General features: G+C 48.2%; 1 protein-coding gene across 4 annotated transcripts; it reads left to right on the forward strand.

The window, feature by feature from the left end:
* Window positions 1-658: 658 nt before the first annotated feature.
* Window positions 659-21,191, forward strand: TELO2 (telomere maintenance 2). Of its 4 annotated transcripts, none has more exons than XM_051632328.1 (20): window positions 659-1,243; window positions 1,766-1,834; window positions 2,492-2,639; window positions 3,019-3,121; window positions 3,888-3,956; window positions 5,926-6,067; window positions 7,279-7,415; window positions 7,949-8,037; window positions 9,130-9,240; window positions 10,122-10,207; window positions 10,507-10,598; window positions 11,596-11,712; window positions 13,169-13,240; window positions 13,778-13,948; window positions 14,636-14,727; window positions 15,489-15,588; window positions 16,757-16,821; window positions 17,423-17,538; window positions 20,477-20,587; window positions 20,903-21,191. In XM_051632328.1, the coding sequence occupies exons 1-19, from the start codon at window positions 1,039-1,041 to the stop codon at window positions 20,578-20,580; spliced, it is 2,088 nt and encodes a 695-aa protein (XP_051488288.1). In that variant the 5' UTR covers window positions 659-1,038; the 3' UTR covers window positions 20,581-20,587; window positions 20,903-21,191. The 4 variants fall into 4 exon arrangements, with proteins under 4 accessions (XP_051488288.1, XP_051488289.1, XP_051488287.1 ...); XM_051632327.1 differs by having other exon boundaries at window positions 660-1,243; window positions 20,848-21,191; XM_051632329.1 differs by having other exon boundaries at window positions 9,133-9,240; window positions 20,477-21,191.
* The last annotated feature ends 100 nt before the right edge of the window (window positions 21,192-21,291 follow it).

Genomic DNA, 21,291 nt, shown 5'->3' on the forward strand with positions numbered 1-21,291 from the left:
GGCACTTCCGGATCGCGGCCGGCGAGCCCCGCGCCGGGAGCTCCTGCGTCTTTAAGGCGGCGTGGGCGGGGCTTTCCTGCGGCGTGACACCGGCAAGCGGCGCGGATTGGCTGGCGCGGGCGGGGATTGGCTGGCGCGGGCGGGGATTGGCTGGCGCGGGCGGGGATTGGCTGGCGCGGGCGGGGATTGGCTGGCGCGGGCGCGGCCGGCGGCGCCATGGCGGCGGGGCTGGAGCTCGCCCTGCGGGAGGCGTTGGCGGCGCTGGCGGCGGGCGGGGACGGGGGCGCGGGCCGGGCCGGGGCGGGCTCCGTGCGGGCCGCCCTGGCGGCGGCGGGGGGCTCGGCCGCCCTCGGGGAGCGGGAGCGGGCGCTCTACGGCGCCTTCCTGCGCAGCCTGGCCCGGGCGCCCCGCGCGGCGCGGGCCGGGGGCGAGTGGCGGAGCTGCTTCCTGGCCGGCCCGCCTGGCCCCGCGCTCTGTGTCCTGCTGGAAGCCCTCGCCGCCCCGGGGTGGGTCCGGCGGCGCGCGGGGGTTCGGTGCCGCGGAGGGAGGCGGGGTCAGCGTTGCCGTGGCCTGGGGAGGGCCGGGGGCTGGCGCGGCTCGGGTGGCTCGGGCGCGGCGGGGGAGTCTCTGAGCTGGTCCCACCCGGGGGACGGAGCTGTGGGTGCGGGGCGGCCGCGCCGTTTCCAGCCCCGCAGCGCTGGTGGTTCCCGCAGGGCTCAGAGCTGCCCTCGGTGACACGCACTGAAAACCCGGGCGCGTTAGGAGCTGAGGAAACTGTAGGGATACAAAAGGATTAAAATTGCTTTGATTTTAATTTGATTTCGGTTAAAACTCTGTGTGACAGCAGCAGAGTTGCAGTGGTGGGACCACAGCAGAAAAACAGTCGTGTGTGCACTTTTTTTAATTATATATTTGTTTTAACAGGTAAAAAGGAACAGGGACTTAATCCAGTTACTTTTTTCCAGTCTCAGCTTTCACCCGGAGGAGGTGGTGGAGGTGCTGGAACAGTTCCTGCAGGAGGGGCGGGTCTGGGCCCTGATGTGGGAGATGTGTCAGCACCAAGCACAGGCCGGCCTGCCCGAGCTGCAGGAGGCCCTGCTCAACAGGGTTGTGTGTTTGCCTGATCATGTCAGCAACAAACTCCAGGGAAAAAACCCGCCAGTATTCTTCCCACAGAACTACTTTCCCCTCTTGGGTGATGCAATTATCCAGGTGCTGCAGAAGATCTCTGAGTCTCTAAGAGGTAAGACTGCAGGAGGGCTGGGCAGGTCTTCTGCAGAAGTGTGTTGTGTGAGGTATAGATAAGGGGTGTTGCAGAGCCACCCCTTCCTCCTTCAGCCTGGGAGGTCGTTGTGCTTAAAAGCATAAGATACCAGGAATGAGGGAGATGGTTGAGGCTTTTTAAAATCCCACTGAAAGCTGCAATCCTACAAGCTGTTTAATAGGAGCATCTGTTGTCAAAGCTTAATTGTGGTCAGTTGGCCTCTGCTGAAGTAGTTGTATGAAAGATTTAAACAGTACTGAGTGAACCAGTGACTTTGTTACCATTTTGATAAAGTGGGACTGAGCTACTTTAGTCTTCCTGACTCTCACCACTGTGTGTAAATACTACTGGGTGCCATTTTGTGTGTGAAGGTAGGTGGTGGAGGGAGGAAGAGATGATGCTTGAAGTTTCCAGGCTTCAGTAGTTGTAAAATCTCCCTCTGAAGGCTCTTAGGCGGATGGTGTTGATGCTTTTGTTAAGCTTGTGTCTGTTTTATTCCAGATGGCTTGGACTGCTCCATCTCTTTTGTTTCTCATGTCCTGGGGAAGGTGTGTGCTCATGGCAGACAAAGTGAGTGTTTGACAACACTATCTGGGGGAGGGGGAAAGTCTGTTTTACTCTGTTAGTGCAGAGGGTGAATGTGGTGATGATACACAGGGAGTGGGAGTGTGACCAGTGAATACTTTGGGGAGTTGGGCTGGACAGACTGCCTTCTGAGGCTGCTGGGCTGCACATCTGATGGGTGTCAGTGCTTTTCTGTCCCCTCACATGAGCGTCATCTTTTCTCTCAAAAATCAATGAGGTTATGAGCCTCATCCCACCATTTGGGGCATAACTGTGAAATGCTCTTCTAGTGGTTTTCATCCAGTGGTCTGAAAGTGCCTTGGAAATACCAGCATAAGTCACTGCCCGTATCTAATAACTCTCTCATTTGAGTAGCCTTCAGTCTGGCTTTGCCTAGGACGTTGAAACCACTGAATGCAGCAGTAGGTAACGGAGCTGGTGAAGAAAAGGAAAGATTTTCTACCTGTCTGCTGTGATGAGAAATGCTTGCAAGTTCCTTAGGCTCTTTGGCTTAATTTTTACCACAGGAACAATTCAGAACTGCAAACTGTACATTGTATTTCTTCATCTTGTAAGGATCTTGACATTTGCAGGCTGACCTTGAGAACCGTTGCATCAGGCCTGGCCACCTGGTGTATTTACCTGTTTTCTTTTCCACTTCAGAAGAACTTCTGGGTGTTTTGGTACCTCGCCTAGTGGATCTCACCAGGTCAGACTGCATCTGGCAGAGAATGTGCTGGCGACTGGTTGAACGTGTGCCAGAGCGCTGGATGGAAGCCGTGGTCCTTGGCTTTGTGCAGAGAGCACCAGGGTAAGAACTCTGCTTTCATCCTGATCCAGAGCAAAGACAGAAGTTTTTCACAAGTCTTTGCAGGATCAGTTTCTGAACTGTGTTGACGTGTGTGTATTTGTGTAGGAGTTTCTTGCAGTGCCATTTCCTGAGAGACTCTAGGGGTAAAGAAGCTGATTGTTCCCTCTTGAGTAGAACCTGCCCTGTTCCTTAAAGATCTGCATTGTTACATGCAGTGAAAAAAAAAGTGAAAGCATTCTGTGCAATTACTGACTCACAGTTTAGAGGTGCTTCAGTGACCTTGTTGCAAGTAGCTGCTAACAGAATTTTCTGAGATTAGCAGCAGCATGACAGTAACCACATGGATTCCTAACGTTTTGCTTTTGACCTGTCTTGCCAGAGCAGAGGTCTTGTCTAGGTTGCTGGGGAACCTGGTTGTGAAAAACAAGAAAGCTCAGTTTGTGATGACGCAGAAGCTTCTGCTCTTGCAGTATGGCCACACGGTAAGGACTCTGCCTTGAACAGGTCTGTAGTAATGCCTGGTTTTCCCAAATGCCATATGTGCTTTCCATCTGAGTTCCAGTTCTTCTCAAGGATTGTTCTGAAATCAGCCCTCGGTCTCTTCACGCATACCTGAGCTGTGCAGCTCCTCGTATCATGTGCAGCTGAACCTAAAGAGGGAGTGGTAAAAGGTTCCTTTGAACTCATGGGTTTCTTGTGCTTTCTTAGGGTTGATGGTAGTTAGCAGAATTACTGTACTCTTTATTTCTGGGACCAGATGGTTGCTTGCACATGATTTTGGTGTGCTGGAGAGCTGGAGCCATCTAGTTAGCTTAGAATCTGAAAGAAAAGACTGAAGAAACCATGACCTCAGGGGTAAGAATTAGATTGAGGAGATGAGACAAGGACTGGCATTAATTTTTTTTTCCTGTACACTTAGGCTTGTCACAAGGTGGTAGGAGGTTCTCTCTGGCCTGTGATGTTGTGAGGGATATTCCCTAGACTTCCTGTGTTCCATGTTTCCTGGGACTGTGCTGATCTGGCTTTGACAGTAAAAATATTACACTCTATCCTTGTCCTGTTTTTCCATGTATCTAATGCACAACTGCATGTGAGTGCTTGGTTGGCTTTTAAAATTTCCTTGCTTTTCTGTCTCTGAATGTTGTCAACCAGTCCCTCAGAATGAAGTTGAGCATGTAAAAAGACACACTTGTCATTGCTGGATGACAACTTTTTACCCAATTAAAGCAAGAGTGGTTTTCATTGCAGACAGCAGTGCTGCAGAACCTTCTTGGCTACCTGGCCCTGGACAACCTTCATCGACCCTTCTTGATCAAAGTAAGGTTAAAGAATGTTGATGAGGGGGAAATGGAATGGAAACAAGATAGAAAAAGTTCTACCTTGTGAGTGTGGATGTGTGTGTGCCTATGGGGTGTAGTTTTGGTACTTCTCTGGTACAATTTTGGTACTTCTCTAAGACACTTATGTTATTGTTTGAGAGAGTGAGGGAGACCCTGTCATGTCACGAGTAAATTGTCATCTACAAATCAAACACCTTCTCCACTACTGGTGTTAGTTTTTCATCTATAATTCTTGAATTGTCTTCCAAGTAGCAAAGCTAACGAGGCTTGAATTCTGACAGATGGCCCATGTCCTTCTCATCTTCCTCCATCCCCTATTTGTGTGGCTGGGCAGATGACAGCAAGTGAGGAAGCTGGCTGAGAGCTGTTTGTCTGCCAAAGGGTTGATGCTTCAGAATCTCATCTACCTTTCCCTCTGGGGGATTGAAGTTATTTTCCATCTCCAAGTCAGCAGTGTGATGGGGCTTCTAGGAAATTTGTCTCTCTAGAAATCTCTACCATTTTGTAAATTTAATTATTATTTTTTCACTGATTACATGTTCTAAACTTATCTGGAAGTACTGACAGATAATATCCATAATATTATAATAATTATCTAATAGTATAGTAAACTCATCTAATATACTGGGCTTTTTTTTTTTACAATACATATTACTTTGCATGTAGTTTTTATTTATGAGAAACAAACGTACCACTTTAAAATTAAAAAAATATATATATTTACCAGTATATTACGTGAAGCTAGTGTGGAGTTCTCAGTTGGTGAAACACACTATGTTTTGGGCCCTGAAATACAAATGTCAGCTCTGTTTGTAGGGAGCGTAAAGTTCCCTGGGCTGCATGAAGGCCAAAGGGCCACAAAGATCCAGGAGTGGTGTCCCCAGGGCTCCATGCTGGGGCTGCTCCTGTTTAACATCTTATCAATGATCTGGATGAGGGGATATAGTACACCCCTCAGGAAGTTTGCAGATGACACTAATTTGGGTGGGAGTGTCAATCTGCTTGAGGGCAGGGGGGCTCTGCAGAGGGATCTGGACAGGCTTGACCAATGGCCCAAGGCCAATGGCAGGAGTTCCAACAAGGCCAAATGTTGGGTCCTGCACTTGGGCCACAGCAACCCCAGCAGCGCTCCAGGCTTGGGGAGGAGTGGCTGGAGCTGCCCAGCAGAGAGGGACCAGGGGGTGCTGGTTGACAGCAGCTGAACATGAGCCAGTGTGTGCCCAGGTGGCCAAGAAGGCCACCAGAATCCTGGCCTGCATCAGGAGCAGTGTGACCAGCAGGACCAGGGAGGTGATCCTGCCCTTCTACTCAGCCTTGGTGAGGCTGCACTTTGAGCCCTGGAAGCAGTTCTGGGCACTGCAGGATAGGAAGGACATTGAGGGGCTGGAGAGGGGGCAGAGAAGGGCAACAGGGCTGAAGAGGGGTCTGGAGAACAGGTCTGATGAGGAGAGGCTGAGGGAGCTGGGGCTGTTCAGCCTGGAGAAGAGGAGGCTGAGGGGAGACCTCACTGCTCTCTACAAGTGCCTGAGAGGAGGCACTTGAGGTGGGTGTTGGGCTCTTCTCCCTGGTGACCAAAGATAGGACAAGAGGAAATGAGGTCAAGTTGCACCAGGGGAGGTTCAGATTGGATATTAGAGAAAAATTCTTTCCAGAAAGAGTGGTGAGGCCTTGGAACAGGCTGCCCAGGGAGGTGGTGGAAGCACTGTCCCTGGAGGTGTTCAAAAAAGACATGGACATGGTGCTGAGAGAGATGATTTAGTGGTTGGGGGTTGTAGGGTGGATGGTTGGACTTGATGATCTTGAAGGTCTTTTCCAACCTTAATGATTCTATGATTCCATAAATATACAAAGTGCTGTGAAAGCACATTTTTTTAAAATGTGCTTCAAAAAGTTGACTTATATGTAGAAAAGATCCACTTCAAGTCAGCTTGAGTTCTCTGACCCAGGTTCTGCAAGAATTGTTGGAGACATGGGGCAGCAGCAGTGCTGTGAAGCACTCTCCACCTGAGCAGCAGCAGTACATCAGCAAGGCCATTCTCATCTGCCTCTCCCACCTGAAGGAGCCTGAAATCGAGAGCTGCAGACAAGGTGAGGTGGTGGGACGAGCAGGGGGAGATTTGTTTAACAGAAAAGTATCTTGTGTTGATCTGTGGAGAAACAAAATTGTCCCATCTTTATCTTGGCAAGTGGGGAAGCCTGCTTCAGTTATCTTTTTTAGCACTGATACGATACAATTCCAAGTGCATAATTCATAATATTAAATTATGAAATTGGAGAAGTGTGTTGTTAAATTAAGGTTCTTACCCAAACAGTGGTTTAGGAACCTTTAAGTTTTGTCACAGAAAAACAAGGATTGACTCTGGGACTGGTTAGAAGAGTGGTGTGATTAGCAATGGATAGGCCTGGTGTTGGGGCATGAGGGGACAGGGGAAAGCACATCAGGATAGAAAGCTGTTGGGTTGGTTGCTTGACTCTCCATGTACATTCCTCTGGGTCATTCTGCTCCCCTCAGGGTGAGGTGAGTAGGGTCAGTGAGTGAGTTGCCAGCAGGGACCTCCTCTACTCACACAGTGCAGAGCACACTGGGGTCCTGGTTGAAAATTTCTACTTCTGTTGCAATAAAAACAGCTCTACCAAATGTCTGGAGTTACTTCTCTGTGTGTGGCTTTTGGGGGGCAAGAAGACTGACTTGTAAGACCCGCTTCCTTCTAGAGTTGATTCTTTAGGTGAAGTGACTTATTTACTGAAAGTATGGTAGTTTTACGATTTGTTTTTTATCTGATAGCTGTTGCAATTATAAGCTTTTCTGAGTTGAAGGAGGCGAGTCTAACAGCAGTAAACCTGCCTGCTACAGCTGCCAACAATCATTCTTTGGGCTGAGAAATACTGGTGTTATCTGCCTGTTTCAGCTTATCTAGGTGGTGAGGGAAATTTTTCCCTCTGTGACTGTTGTACTGCTCACAATATGTAGCTTCCTTAAAACACGATCTTACACTTAAGTGGCTTTGAAGCACTTTAAAGACAAGCTGAAGATTGACTTGACTTACTGTCCTTTTAGTGAAAATCTAAATATTCCAAACCAGAATATACTGTAATGCTTTGTTGACTCTGTACCCACAGAAAGAGGGTGTCATGGGTGCTTGAAGGGCCTTTGCAGGGAGAGGAGTCAGTGTCATGGGCCCTTCCTATCTTTGCCCATTATTGAGTGATGAGTGGCTAAAGATCCTTTCTCAGGAGACCAGCAGAAAGATGGGTGTTTGCTTCTGTCATAATTCCATTCACCGTTTCGTTTGTTTCAGAGCTCCTCACAAGCCTGATGGAAGGTGTGAAATGTCACCTGGACAGCAACCTGCCGCAGATACGGCGTCTGGGAATGATAGTGGCAGAGAGCATTAGTTCCAAAATAAACACTGATGGCCCTGTCCTGAAGTTTCAGGTGAAGGTTATAATAAAATTTGTCTGGTGTTCAGGGCTTAGAGAAAATCAAAGCTTTAAAACAGATTATATAGGGCATTATAGCAGATTTAACACTTACTGTCTGGAAATAAGGAGAGGCAGCAGAAGAGGCTGAGGAGAGACCTCATTGCTCTCTACAACTGCTTGAGAAGAGGTTGTGGAGAGGTGGGTGTTGGGCTCTTCTCCCTGGTGACCCGCAGTAGGACAAGAGGAAATAAGGTCAAGTTGCAGCAGGGGAGGTTCAGAAGATTTTTCTTCAGAGAAAAATTTAATCAGAGAAAGAGTGCTGAGGCCTTGGAATAGGCTGCCCAGGGAGGCAGTGGAGGCACTGCCCCTGGAGATGCTGTGCAGCAAAAATACATCACTGCTGGCACCACTGGGACTGAAACAAATGGGATTTGGGTGGGGTCACCTGCTTGTGGTTCAGTCTTCATTTGCAGACAGCAGAAGGGGCAAGTGTTGGGCATGTTTGCAATCAAACACAGAGGAGTAACAGTTATTCTGAATGTCTAGTATGAAGAAGATGATGAATCAAGAGAATTGAAGTCCCTTCTGGTGCAGACTCCACCATCCTTTATTGTCCCCGACCTTCCAGATTATGAGTAAGATATTGCTACTGTTCATCTCCATGCCAACTTTTACTCTTCTCCATACCTTTTTCTTTGAGTTACACACTAGAGCTGTTCCTGGTAATGAAGATGTCTTACGTATTCTTATGCATCGTGATGCACCTTCTTGCAATGCAGTGTGGTTAGGTGAAATGGTGTGTGTAGTGCAACTGCTTGTTTGATAGCTGCACATGGTGAAACCGTGCTGCAGTTTCTAGGGGTCTTATGTGCTTCTGTGTGGAGTCCTCCCCCTTTACTCTGTCCTAGTGAGACCACATCTGGAGTATTGTGTCCAGTTCTGGGCTCCCCAGTTCAGGAGAGACAGGGATATACTTGAGAGAGTCCAATGGAGGCTACAGGCATGATGAAGGGACTGGAACATCTGATGAGGAAAGGCTGAGAGACCTGGGGCTGTTTAGTCTGGAGAAGAGAAGACTGAGAGGGGATCTTAATGATTACAGATATCTGAAGGATGGGTGTCAAGGAGAGGCCAATCAGTGGTCCCCTGGACAAGGGGCAGTGGATGCAAACTAAGGAAAAAAGGAGGAAAAACTTCTTTGTAAGGATTATGGAGCACTGGAACAGGCTGTCCAGAGAGGTTGTGGAGTGTCCTTATCTGGAGACCTTCAAGACCCATCTGGATGTGTTTCTGTGTGACCTGCCCTAGATTCTGTGGTAGTCCTACTCTGGCATGGGGGTTGGACTTGATCTCCAGAGATCCCTTCCAACCCTGACCATTCTGTGATGCTATACTTCATTTGTTTGGCTTCATTCATAGCTTCCAATACAGTGCAGGTCAGTGTGATCCAATTATCCCAGATCAGTCTTTCCTTAGCAGTCCTAGGTACAAGTTAGTGCAGGGGGAACACAGCAAATTATCATTTGCTCTTAAGAGATTGTGTTTCTTCCTCCCATTCTCTTTCCTGGGATTTTGATTCTTGTGTAGGCCAAGCTAGATGGGAGACTGCCCCAGAAATAATGATCTGCCTTTCTGTTCAGGCAGCAAGGGTTGACAGTGTGGGTAGTTTCTTGCTTTTGAATAAGGACTGTTACTTTATTGGTTTTGATGCTTCTTGTTTCTCACAGCAGGCACGAGAAAGCAGATGCTGCACTGCCCGTGGTACTGAAGAGTAACAAGAACTTGCCTCCAGCAGCCCCTCTGGTGCCAGATGAGGTGTCAGATGCTGAGCTTGACAGGTATGGGGCAGGAAACTGGTAGGTAGTGGAAAATAATGGCAGGTTCTTAAGAGCAGATGTGGGGAGAAGGGTAGCTGTATTTCCTGGCAGATCTTGTGCAGCCGAGGGGTTTGCAGTGGAGCATGACTCTGTGTTGGGAATTGCATGCACAAATGTTAGTCAATAATTTGAGCAAAGCCTGTGTCACGTGCAGCCATTGTATTTATTCCATTGAACTCACAGAATGATAGAATGGTTTGGGTTGGAAGGGACCTCTAAAAGTCTTCTAGTGCAACACCCCCTACAGTGAGCAGGGACATCTTCCACTAAATCAGGTTGCTCAGAGCCCTGTCCAGCCTGACCTTGAATGAGTCCGGGGACTGAGCATCTGCCACCTCTCTGGGCAGCATGGGCCACTGCTTCACCACCCTCATGGTAAACAGTTTCTTCCATATATCTGTTTGACTCTCTCCTCTTTTAGTTTAAGACCATCACCCCTTGTCCTGTCACTACTGGTCCTGCTAAGAAGTCTGTCTCCATCTTCTCTATCAGCCCCTTTTAAGTACTGAAAGGCCACAATAAGGTCTGCCCGGAGCCTTCTCTTCTTCAGGCTGAACAACCCCAACTCTCTCAGCCTGTCCTCACAGCAGAGCTGCTCCAGGCCTCTTACCACCTTTGTGGTCTCCTCTGGAGCTGCACCAACAGTTCCATGTCTTTCCTGTGCTGAGGACTCTAGGCACAGGAACCCTTTCAGGCTAGGCTTCAGCAGTGCTGTTGGGTGGTGCAAGAGTGATGGTGTTACAACAGTGTATGTGCCAGTTCTTTCCATTTTGTGGGGATAGCTAGAGAGAGGAAGACCTCTGTACCCCATGGACCAACTCCTGCCTTTATTTCGTTTGCAGTGATGATGACCTTGTCCCTTATGACATGTCAGAGGATAAAGAACTAAAGACTAAGGCTCCTGTGTATATTCGAGACTGTATTGAAGGTAGGAGATTCTGGGATGAGTCTTTATCTGTTTCTTACTGGTTTGGGGAGAGTGATCTCTTTATAGGTTTATTTTTTTCTAAGCTAATTTGAAGAAGCTGCAGGATTTCAGTAATCTGGGCTCAAGTGTTGAACTGGAATTTTGGAGTAATTTCAGTTCATTTCCTAACACTGGTCAAGCAATGGGTCAGTGGTATCTGTCTGTAACAGGACAAAACTGCTGGCAGAAGAAAACTGGGGGTAGTAGGCAAGCACAACCATTTTGTTGATTACTTTTGTTTGTCTTTTGATCCTCTTCAGTGCTGACAGGATCTGAAGACATGGACAAATGGGAAGCTACAGTCAAGGCTCTTGAGAGCTTGGTTCGAAAGAATCCAGCAGCAACAAGAGAGGTGAAGTAGTAAGAGTTGTCACCAGTGGGCTGTTGCACAGGATGATCCCTTTGCACTCATAAGGAGACTAAACATGCCAACAGAGCAGCAGTTCAGGCTGGTGTGCACCTGGGTTTAGGGCTTTCAACTTGGGAAGGAAAATGGAAGGAAATAGCTTTGGAGGTGAGGCTACAGAGCACAGAGGGACAAAGCAGCAGGCAAAGGTGCTGGCAACAGTGTGACATTTAGCAGCTTCAGAACTGAAAATGAAGTGGAGCTTGCTGGTAGTGTGAGGAAGCAGAGGAAGCTCCATGCTTTGTGTTGGGCAGGAAAAAATATTAGAAGCGCAGCTCACAGAGAAGCCATGAACTCCACAGACTAATTGATTTTAATTTTGGATTTAATCAATTCTGATTTGAAACAATTTGTTATTCCACAACAAAAAGCAGGATGAATTCAAAGGGACTTCTCCTATTTGCTTGTACAAGGATAATGTCTTCTGGAGAGAGTAGTCAGATTTGTACTGTAAAGCTCAGGTGAGAGGAACCTGGGACAAGGTCACCATTATGGTGAGCGCTCACCACAGCTGGTTAGTGAACACTTGAAGATGACAGATGTAGAGCTCTGCCAGCTGAGGAGAAAGGTTGTAGTCTAGTACACAGTGGGCAGTCTGCTGCTGCTCATCAGACATGTTACTGATGGTCTTTGGGTGTGGTACTGTCCCCTTTACCCATTAGTTATATCTCCTATAGCTATTAGTGATATGCTTCTTATCTCATGATGCCCCCACTTGTCCAAAAAACCAAGTGATTGTGAGGAGAGAAATCAGCATGGGGTTCAGTGCTTTGAGAAATGTCTTGATGGCACTTAGCTTTCTGTGATTACTCTCCCTCCTACATAACAGACACGTTCAACACCCTCATTGTCTTTGCTTAAACATTAGAAGTGGTCTGTAAATCCTGTGAGAAAGAAAACATCTGCAGGGATTTGATTCCTTTTGTTTTCATATTTTGAGCAGGTGAGTGTGGAGCTGGCAAAAATACTATTGCATCTGGAGGAGAAGACCTGCATGGAAGGCTTTGTGGAGCTCCGTCAGAGAGCTCAAGTAGCTGTTTTAACCACAGATCCAATACCTGTGAGTTCATCTCACTGCTTTCCTTTTTCCACTTGAGACAGGCAAAAATTTAAGCAGCTGAAGTCTCTTTCAAACTTGATAGGAGCAGCTGTTGGGGTGTGGTAGAGTAGCTAGTTCATGTCTGGCAGCATTTTTGCAGGGATGGGCTGGGTACTAAAGAGTCTGCAATGGGTGATTGACATAGCAGGAAAGAGAAAACTCTGTCAGAGCCATAACAGTCTGGAGGAACTGTTTGGAGACTGTTAGTGTGAGTATACCTGATAGGGCAAATTAGATAAGGAGTTGTTGCACTGAAGGGAGATTGTTTCACATGGAGGGAAGCTGAGGCACAAAGGGCTTCCCTAGAAGAAGACTTGGCCAGTGATTGTAATGACAGAATCACAGAATGGTTTGGTTGGAAGGGACCTTTAAAGATCTTCCAGCTGTGCCTGCCTTGGACAGGGACATCTTTCACTAAACCAAAGCCCCATCCAGCATGACCTTGAACACTTCCTATGATGGGGAATCTCCAGCTTCTCTGGGCAACCTGTTCCAGTGTCTCCCACCCTCATAATAAAGAATTTCTTCCTTATATCTAATCTAGATCTATCCTCTTGTCAGTTTAAAACCTTTACCCCTTGTCCTAACAGAACAGCCTGTGGTAAAAAGTCTCTTTCCATCTTTCTTATAAGCCCCCTTTAAGTATAGAAAGGCTGCAATCAGGTCTCTTTCAAAGTATCAGGGCTGCCATGGCCATTGTTTGGGAACCTTTTCGCAGGAGGGAGAAAAGAATGGCAAAGTCCTGTTTGTCATTTAATTCCTTTGCAGAATCTAGAGGTAGAATTGTGTGAATTTCCCCTATCAGAGAATCACAGAATCATTCTGGTTGAAAAAGACCTTTGAGATCATAGACTCCAACCATCAGCTAGCTCTACCAACCATTAATCCAGCTCTGCCAAGTCCACTGTTTAAACCATGTCCCTCAGCACCACATCTACATATCTCTTAATCACCTCCAGGAATGGGGATTCAACCACCCCTCGGGAGAGCCTGTTCAGTGTTAATTACCCTTCCAGTGAAGAAGATTTTTCTAATATCTAAACCTCCCCTGGTGCAACTTGAAGCCATTTCCTCTTGTTCTATCTGTTCTGTTCCTTAGGAGCAGAAAGCAAACCCCCTGGCTCCAACCTCCTCTCAGGCAGTTGCAGAGCCAGGTCTCCTCCCCTCAGCCTCCTGGTCTCCAGGCTGGACACCCCCAGCTCCCTCAGCTGCTCCTGCTCAAACTTGTGCTCCAGCCCCTTCCCCAGCTCCCTTGCCCTTCTCTGGACACGCTCACAACGTGTCTCTTCCCTTCTCTTGGAGGCTTGCTGTTAACTAAGAGAAAGCAGGACTTCTGAAATTGAGTGCTTTTGGAATTAGTGGGAAAGCTGTTCCCAGCCAGGCTTTGTGTTCATTGTACCTTGATTTTTCTGTACAGGTAGCAAAGTACTTGACCTCCCAGTTCTACTCTCTGAACTACAGCCTTTGTCAGCGTGTGGACATTCTCGATGTAAGTGTCTTCTGGCCACCTCCTGCTTTCCTCCTGTCTTTGTTGCACCAGTGCTGTTTGTTTCCCTGAGATGTGCTGAGGTTTCCTGTTACTTCTCACAGGGGCATGGGAGTCTCTTCTATTCATATTTGTGCCTGCTGTTCTCCTTTTGTTTGTGATCCTGGTGCCCCCCAGTGATACAGTCGGTCATCCTTCCCCACAGGATGCACAAAATATGACAGGCAATTGCCTGGGAGAAGGGACTGTTTCCTAACATGTCTGTTCTATCTTCACTTGCTGAGAGGCAGGAATCAGTGACTCCTACATCATTTCACTTAATGTGTCTGAAGAAGGAGTCACTGTTCTGCTTCAGGGCTCAGTGACCAAGTGCTTGGTCAGTTCCTCAGTTGGGGGTTGGTCACTGTGCTGTTCTTCATTCTAAACCTGTTTTGCCTTTCTGCCTTGCGGTTCTTATCAGTTTGGGTGCCAGTAACTCTGTTGTTGTTCCCTAGTACAGGATTAGCCCTGTTTAATAGAACCTCCCTCTTTTTCATCTAGGTATTGGTTTTGGCAGCTCAGGAACTGTCCAGTCCCCAGTCTCATGGGAAGACCAAGCACTCTGGTGTCCAAAAACCTTGTGTCCAGCTACTTCCAGGAAGCGACAGCTCTAAGGATTGGAGAAAGATTGTTGATGAGAGGATCAAAAGCAAGACTCGGAGGTTTGCTACGGTGAGGCCAGGGCACAAACAAACTAATGTCAAAGCCAACAAAAATAGGGACGCTAGAAGTTGCTGTAGTTCGATTCAGAAAGAGCAATGTACCTGTGAAATTCAGCCCAACTCGAAGGACTCTGTAACTTGAGACAGAAATTTTTCTTAGTATCCTCAGAGTACTTTTCTGTAGTCCTATCCCAGCAGAGAGAGGAAAATAAATCTTGAACTCATTGCCTTGCATTGAGGGTAGTTGTTGCTGTCTTGGGCTTGTTCTGAGCTTGTCTGGCCACTGCAGGGAGCTGTGACTGCACCTCATCCATCTGAGAGCCTCCTGCATCAGGGTAGCTGCCTCCAGGCTGAACTGTCTCAGTCTTCCTATTGATGCTGGTTTCCTAGTTCCCAGAACTCCTCTCTGGATCATCCTGGAGAACTTGCTTTCCAAAATTCTTTATCTTTTGCATGTTCTTCTTTCTCATATCTAACCCAACAGTACTGAGCTGTATTGTATTGAAATATTTAGATGTGTGAGAGGATCTGAAGTGGGAAGTGAGCCTTCCAGTCTGGAAACCAGTACCTGTAGGTGTACAAGGAAGCAGTAGCTGGCAGTGAATCTGCAAGGAATCCACAGTCTTGACAGTGTCCAGTGAAGTGGATGAGTCGGGTGCTGCATCTTGTGCCTAGACTTCATTTTTCTCTTGGACAGGGTCAGTCTCAAGTGGAACTGCCTTCCGGCCCCAATCAATTCCATTCTGTTGCTGGGCACTTCTTTTTTCCCTTGATTCAGCACTTTGACAGGTGAGTGTGAACACCCTGGGATGTGGGCCTAGCAGCTCCAGAGTGACCCGTGCTGCTGGTTCTGCTTGCCTGGCTCAATGAGCTGTGGGAGCCTGTGACACCACAGGGGTGCCTGGCTCATGTGCAGAGCTTGGACAGGAGGGATTTGTGTCTTTGACTTAGGAAGCTTTGTTTGGCAGGAGTAGGTAAGATGCTGCAGCAGTGAAGATACATTATGAAGAATATAACCTGTTGGCAGGTACCCAGGTGGATGGCTGTGGCAGCACCAAACCAGTTGTCTTGGTTGCCTCTCCCCCTTGGGAGGTTCACACAGAACCACAGAAGTCAGACCTGCCATCTTTAACCAAAGTTAACTCTGCCTCAGCTTTGGGCCTGTTGCCTGGACTGATCCTTGTGACCACTTTATAGGACACAGGACACAGTTTATTGTCAATCTTTACTCACCTAAGGAAGGCTGTGAAATCAATTCAGGAGAATCAGTCTTTAATACCCACCCTAACAGCTTCTTTCAGTTCTTCCTAAGTAAAGCTTGTTGGTAGGATGATTCCTGCTATAAGAGCAGAGGACATTACTGCTCTGAGGGAAAAGATGAGAGGTAAGCTGTGGGTTGTGTTAAACTGGGAATGACTGCAGAATGACTGTTGTTGTAGGGATTCATGCTGGGGGGGTGATAGTTTGCCCTGCATAACCACCATGGCTATTCCAGAGATGCTCTGTTCAGTCTTCTCACTGCTACAGCAATGTGTAACTTGCATTTGCAGGCCCTTGACAACATTTGATCTCCTGGGGGAAGATCACTTTGTTCTTGGAAGACTGGTCCACACTTTAGCAATCCTGATGCATTTGGCTGTCAACACTGTGGTAAGAAAAGCTGTGTGATCTTGCAGATTGCAGGTCATAGTTGGACTTGATAATCTTAAAAGTCTTTTCCAACCAGAACAATTCTGTGACGGCAGGAGAGACTTCTAGCCTGGGAGCTCATTCTAAAACAGCAGTGTCTCTGGAGCCTGCCACATGTAGGGCAGCAGCAGGTTTCAGTGGTGTGTGGTAAGAAGTTGTGAAAAGAGTTGAGGAGAAATGGTCAGAAAGGAGAAATGTAGTTCAGACACCTTGCACTATCATTTGCTTCTTCTGTTACAAAACCCATGGGCCTCTGTGCGAGGTGGGACACATAATTTCACTTTCCTGCTGAAGTTTCCTCATCTGTAAAATAAAGTGAATTATACCCATGATACACCATGCACCAGTATAGATGAGGGGGTTGACCTGCTAGAAGGCAGCTCCATGGAGAAGAACCTTGGGGTCCTAGTGGACGACAGGAGATCCTTGGGACAGCACTGTGCCCTTGTGGCCAAGAGAGACAACAGTATCCTGGGATGTATGAAGAACAGTGTGGCCAGCAGGTCAAGGGAGGTTCTCATTCCCCTCTACTCTGCCCTGGTGAGACCTCATCTGGAGTGTTGTGTCCAGTTCTGGGCTCCCCAGTTCAACAGGGACAGGGGTGTACTGGAAAGAGTCCAAGGGAGGTTACAAGGATGATGAAGGGACTGGAACATCTGTCTGATGAAGAAAGGCTGAGAGACCTGGGGCTGTTTAGTCTGGAGAAAAGACTGAGAGGGGACCTGATTAATGTCTATGAATATCTGCAGGGTGGGTGTCAAGAATGGGTCCATTTCTTCTCAATGGTGCTTGTGGACATGGGGAGATGGCACCAAGTGACAACACAGGAAGTTCCACCTCAACGTGAGGAGAAACTTCTTTCCTGTGAGGGTGACAGAGCCCTGGGACAGGCTGCCTAGAGAGCTTGTGGAGTCTCCTTCTCTGGAGACTTTCAAGACCCATCTGGACACATTTCTGTGTGACCTACCCTGGGTGTTCCTGCTGCAACAGGGGGGTGGGACTTGATCTTCAGGGGTTCCTTTCAACCCCTGTGATTCTATGTTCACAACAGTGTATCTCAAGGTGCAGCTCTGGGGGGTGACGTGCACATGAAGGTTTTCCGTGGCTCTGCCATCATCCTGTTTTGCAGGCAGTCGCTGTGATGGGAAGGGCCCTGCTGGAGTTTGTCTGGGCTCTGCGTTTCCACACTGACTCGTGAGTTGTACTTGTCTGCTTTCATTTCCCAAGATCAGCTGTGAGCCAGTCTCCAGCCATGGTTTGTCTTTGTCCAAGACTAGCACTAGACTGAAAATATCAGTGACTTGATGCATTAACTCTGTTCTCTCCTCCATCCTTGTGTCCTTATGACTGAGTGTGGCACAAGCATGTAGCGAAGACACTGCTTTAATGTCAGCCCAACATGCGAACTTGGCTGGTGTCTTCTGGTGTGGAGGTTGTTATCACCTGTAGAAAGCATGAAAAAATTTGTTCATCAGTCATCCATATGATAGTTTCATCTGTTTACTCAGGGAGCTCAGAAAACCTTAAATTCCAGCCTTCAGCCCTGGAAAGGCATGTAGGCAAAATGCTGTAAACATCCAGTTTCTGGTTTGGTCTCAGACTTGTCCAAGGCTGTGAATTGTGCTGGACTCCCTGCTCCACAGCCTGGCAGGGCACTGTTACTGTTCTAATCAGTAGGAACAGGGCACAAGTCACCGTAGTCACAGACATTTGAAACTGGAGAACCCTTGAGGTGAGGCAGTCAAGGTGGAGCATGAAGCTGTGGCCTCTGACCAGTTCAGCCTTGATCCAACAGGTACGTGCGCCAGGGTCTTCTGTCCTGTATCTCCTCCGTGCTCCTCAGCGCCCCTACTGAGCGTCTTCTGGAAGACATGACAGACGAGCTTTTGGAGGCTCAGTCCTGGTTGGGAGGTAAGATGTGGTGGTGTACACCAGTGTTTACACCAACGTTGTCCTGGTTAGCAGTGCAGTCTTCGTGCAGCACCTCTAGTTGTGATGGTAGCAATGATGTCCTAGCATTGTGCACCAGAGATTTGCATGACAAGCATATTTATTGCTTCTGAGTTCAGGACAGATTCCAGCCCATGCTGTGTGCTGTGCAGAGGTGTTCCTGAGGTATCTACAGCAAAAGCCAAGGGCTGCATAGGGCATTTCCAGGTGTGACTGTCCTCACCCTACGGGCCAACCAGAAAAATGTGAAAATGCAGCATGTGCCCCGTCTCTGAGCTTGCAACCACCACTTTGAGAAGCTGCAGCAGGTGGGAGCATATTGCATGTAACATGCAGGCTGTGGCTTGGAGCAGCAGTTACATCCAAGGCTGGTATGTGCGCAGAAAATGAGTCTCATTAGTGCTAAAAACAGGGAGAAGCATGGCCCCCTGGCCTGCCTTCGTACTGCTGATGGAAAGAGCAACCTAGAAGAGACAGCACATGGCCCTTCCTGCTGCACCCAGCACACCTTGCACCCACCAGTGGGCTCTGGTAGGCAGGAGATGCACACATTGGGGATGAGGTGCAGTGTGCTGCAAGCACAGGAGGAAACAATGCTGTGTCCTTTGCAACTCTGAAGCCTCCACTGTGTTCTGAGTGGGCCTCATGAGACTCCCTGGGGTGGTTTCCTTCAGCATTCTCAGCCGCGGTGAGCTGGCTTCCCACGGGGAGCAGGCAGGAAGCAACACTGACACTGCTGGCCTCTGGTCCTTGCAGCCTGTGGAGCTCTGTGCCCTCTGAAAGGAAGAGCTGCCTTTTGGGGCCAAAAACTTTACTTTTCCCATGACACGGTTTGCTCTGAGGAATCTGCCTGTCTCTACAGTTAACACCACTGTGCCAAGTAACGCCTTTCCAGGAATGTTATAAATGGATTTTCAGCATGAGGGTCTGCATGGTCAGTTTTTAATGAGTTGTTATTGGAAGGAAGAGGACAACAGAGCCTGCAGCATCTTTTTATGCCTGTAAAAGTGTCATAGCCAATGAAAATTGCATGGTAGATCTCAGTGGGAATGAGAGCAGGGTAGGGTCACTGTTGTGTGTCTAGCAAAGGGGAAGGTTGTTCTAGGAGCTGTTCAGAAACAACTTGGCTCCAGCTCTGGTCAGATACAAGTGAAGTGCAATTTAAAACTTGTGCATCCTTCTGGAGCTACTTTCTGAAGGACAGCACCTTCCTGGGCTGTGGCTTTGCTCTTTGCTGTAAGATTGTTGGTAAAACAGGCTGTGTTACAGGGATGCTCTGGGCTCCTCTGCTGCTTCAACAGGTGAAGTCAGTCACTAGAGACCTACTTTTGTGGCTGAATCATGGGTTTGAGTTTGTGGACTTGCTGTTGCTTCCTGACTCTAGCTGGGAAAAGTGACAAGCTGTTGCATGCAAGCCTTCTGCTACCATGCCTGATGGCCAGAAGTCACTACTTTCGGTTTCAGCTGGGCCCATCTGCATTTCTCCTGCTATGGCTAATGCACAGTGAGGAACAGTGGGCTAGAAAATGTTCTCCATTAAACATTTAGTAGAAATCTACAAATCTGCTCCAGTTTGTTATTATATGACAGCCTGAGCAGGCTGCTGTCGTTCTGGGCTGAATATGACTGACTGTTCCTGCCCTTTGGCCTTTGGGCTGTAACTGGAAGTGTTCCCTCTTAGAAAGTGTTTGCAGTGTGGTGTAAGGGGCTGCTTCAGTCACTGCCACAGGACTGTCTGCTTAGTGGGTGCTTGGGACATTTCAGCTGGGATCCACCTTGGATCTACTGTTGAGTAGCCTAATCTTTCTCAGGGGAGGCAGGGAATACCTCAACATTTCTAGGAAACAGTTCCTTTGATTCCTCAGCAGCTGCCTTTGAGGGAATTCCCCACCCCTTTCAAGTGCTGCAGAGCTGTGTTGTAGACAAGTTGTTTCATGTAGGGCCCTAACCAATAATACCCTGGTGCCCTGTGCCTCCCTTCCAGTGGCAGCATTTCAAGGCCCTTGCTCATGGCAATTAGAAACAGTGCCAACAGAGTCTCTTGGCTTTTGAGCTTGTACTAATCTGTCTTGTAGACTCCCTGTTTTTGCCTTCTGTAGAAGGAGCGTGGAAGCACCATTGTGAAGCTCCCCCTGAAGCTATAAATAGCCCAGCTCCATCAGAATGAGTCATGTGTTTGGGCTGACAGTGCCGGCCAGGAGCACTGCTCCTGCGTACAGGATTTCCTCACAGAGCCTCACTGCTCTTCCAGGCTCCCCTTGCTCAGACATCCTGCGTGCATCCTGGTTTGTACTTTGCAGGCCCATTAATGGCCCCTGGAATAACAGCTGCTGGAAGCAGCTTCATGTCCTCTCTTATGTGCTGCATAAAATGTGAAAGAGTTGCTGGTTTATTAGACTGATCTCTCAGAATGGAAAAAGCACTGAAACTTGGGGCCTGCCTCCTTGTCTCCCGTTTGAAGGGCATTTGGTCAGGTAGCGGGAACTGGCAGAGTGGAGACTTGAGGATTTCTTATTGCAAACAGCGTTTAGGCCAGTAGATCAGCTGTAGAAAGGTTATGAATGGCTATGGGGCACAAACTGTGACTTGGTTATCCCATTGAATGCAAGGTCAGATGGTTTCTAAGGTGTTTCAACCCAACTGACTACTAGTTTCTGCTATAAGAAGGAACTGAGCATTGTTGCACATGGCAGTCAGGGCTAAAGTTGACTGCTGAAGATGATTGAGTTTGGACATCTTTGCCTTCTGGTCTAATGTAATTCCTGTGAGTGCTGGTGTCCAGCCCAGACTTAGTTGCCTTTGTGGCTGCATTTAGTGCTGTTTGGTGATGGCCAGTGACATGTTAGGTGAAGGGCAGTTTTTCCCATTTTCCAGCTAATCGTGGCTGCTTCTTTTACAGATGTGGTGGAGAAAGATCCAGATGGAGATTGCAGGAGGCTGGCCTTGCAGAACCTGCTACTCATGGAGAACCTGAAAAAGAAACTCAGAACTATCCCTTCCTAGCCAAAGGGTAAAATAAATGACCTTTACGTCATACTCTTGCCAGCTGGATGTGTGTAGGCACTGCTGGGGCCTCTTCAGCAGTCACCTGGCTGGAGAAGAGGAAGAAGGGGGGAAGGGTACAGAGCTGGAAGCCAGTGAACCTGACTTGACATCTGGACTTTGTAGTGGAGGCCAGAAAGGGAGCCGTGGCCATCCGGTACAGGGTGTACAGATGCAGGAAGGCGCGCGCTGCCACCCCTAACCCCCACCTATTTATAACCTTGGCAGGTTGGAGAGCCCTGCTAAAAATACAGGGAAGATCTCATAGCAGACTTCTTGTCAGAAAAACAGGAGGGCTGGAGAGAGCCACTGACCTCCCAGGACTTAGCCCAGGCCGTGCCCGTGACGAGGCTCCTGTCTCTTCTGGCTGTCAGCGCTTGGTGGCTCCTCAGCTGCTGTCTGAGGGGGGCACGGTGCAGGAAGTGACTGCTGATGAGGTTTAAGAACTGAAGAGCTACCTTGAAGTTCTGAAAGTGTGCTGAACCTTGAGCTGTGCTGTGGTTAGGAAGGAACAAAACAGGAATTCTTTTTGTATAATCTTAGTAGAGAAATAAAGTTTCTATTAAAGGAGAGCTCATGTCTGGATTATGGCCTTAAAAATCTCCCAACACCCCTCTTCCCTGAGATCATACTGTTGAAAAACTTCATCCCAAGTTTTGAAGCCAGACACAA

Source organism: Apus apus, chromosome 14 (assembly GCF_020740795.1).
Source record: "Apus apus isolate bApuApu2 chromosome 14, bApuApu2.pri.cur, whole genome shotgun sequence".
NCBI lineage: Eukaryota > Metazoa > Chordata > Aves > Apodiformes > Apodidae > Apus > Apus apus.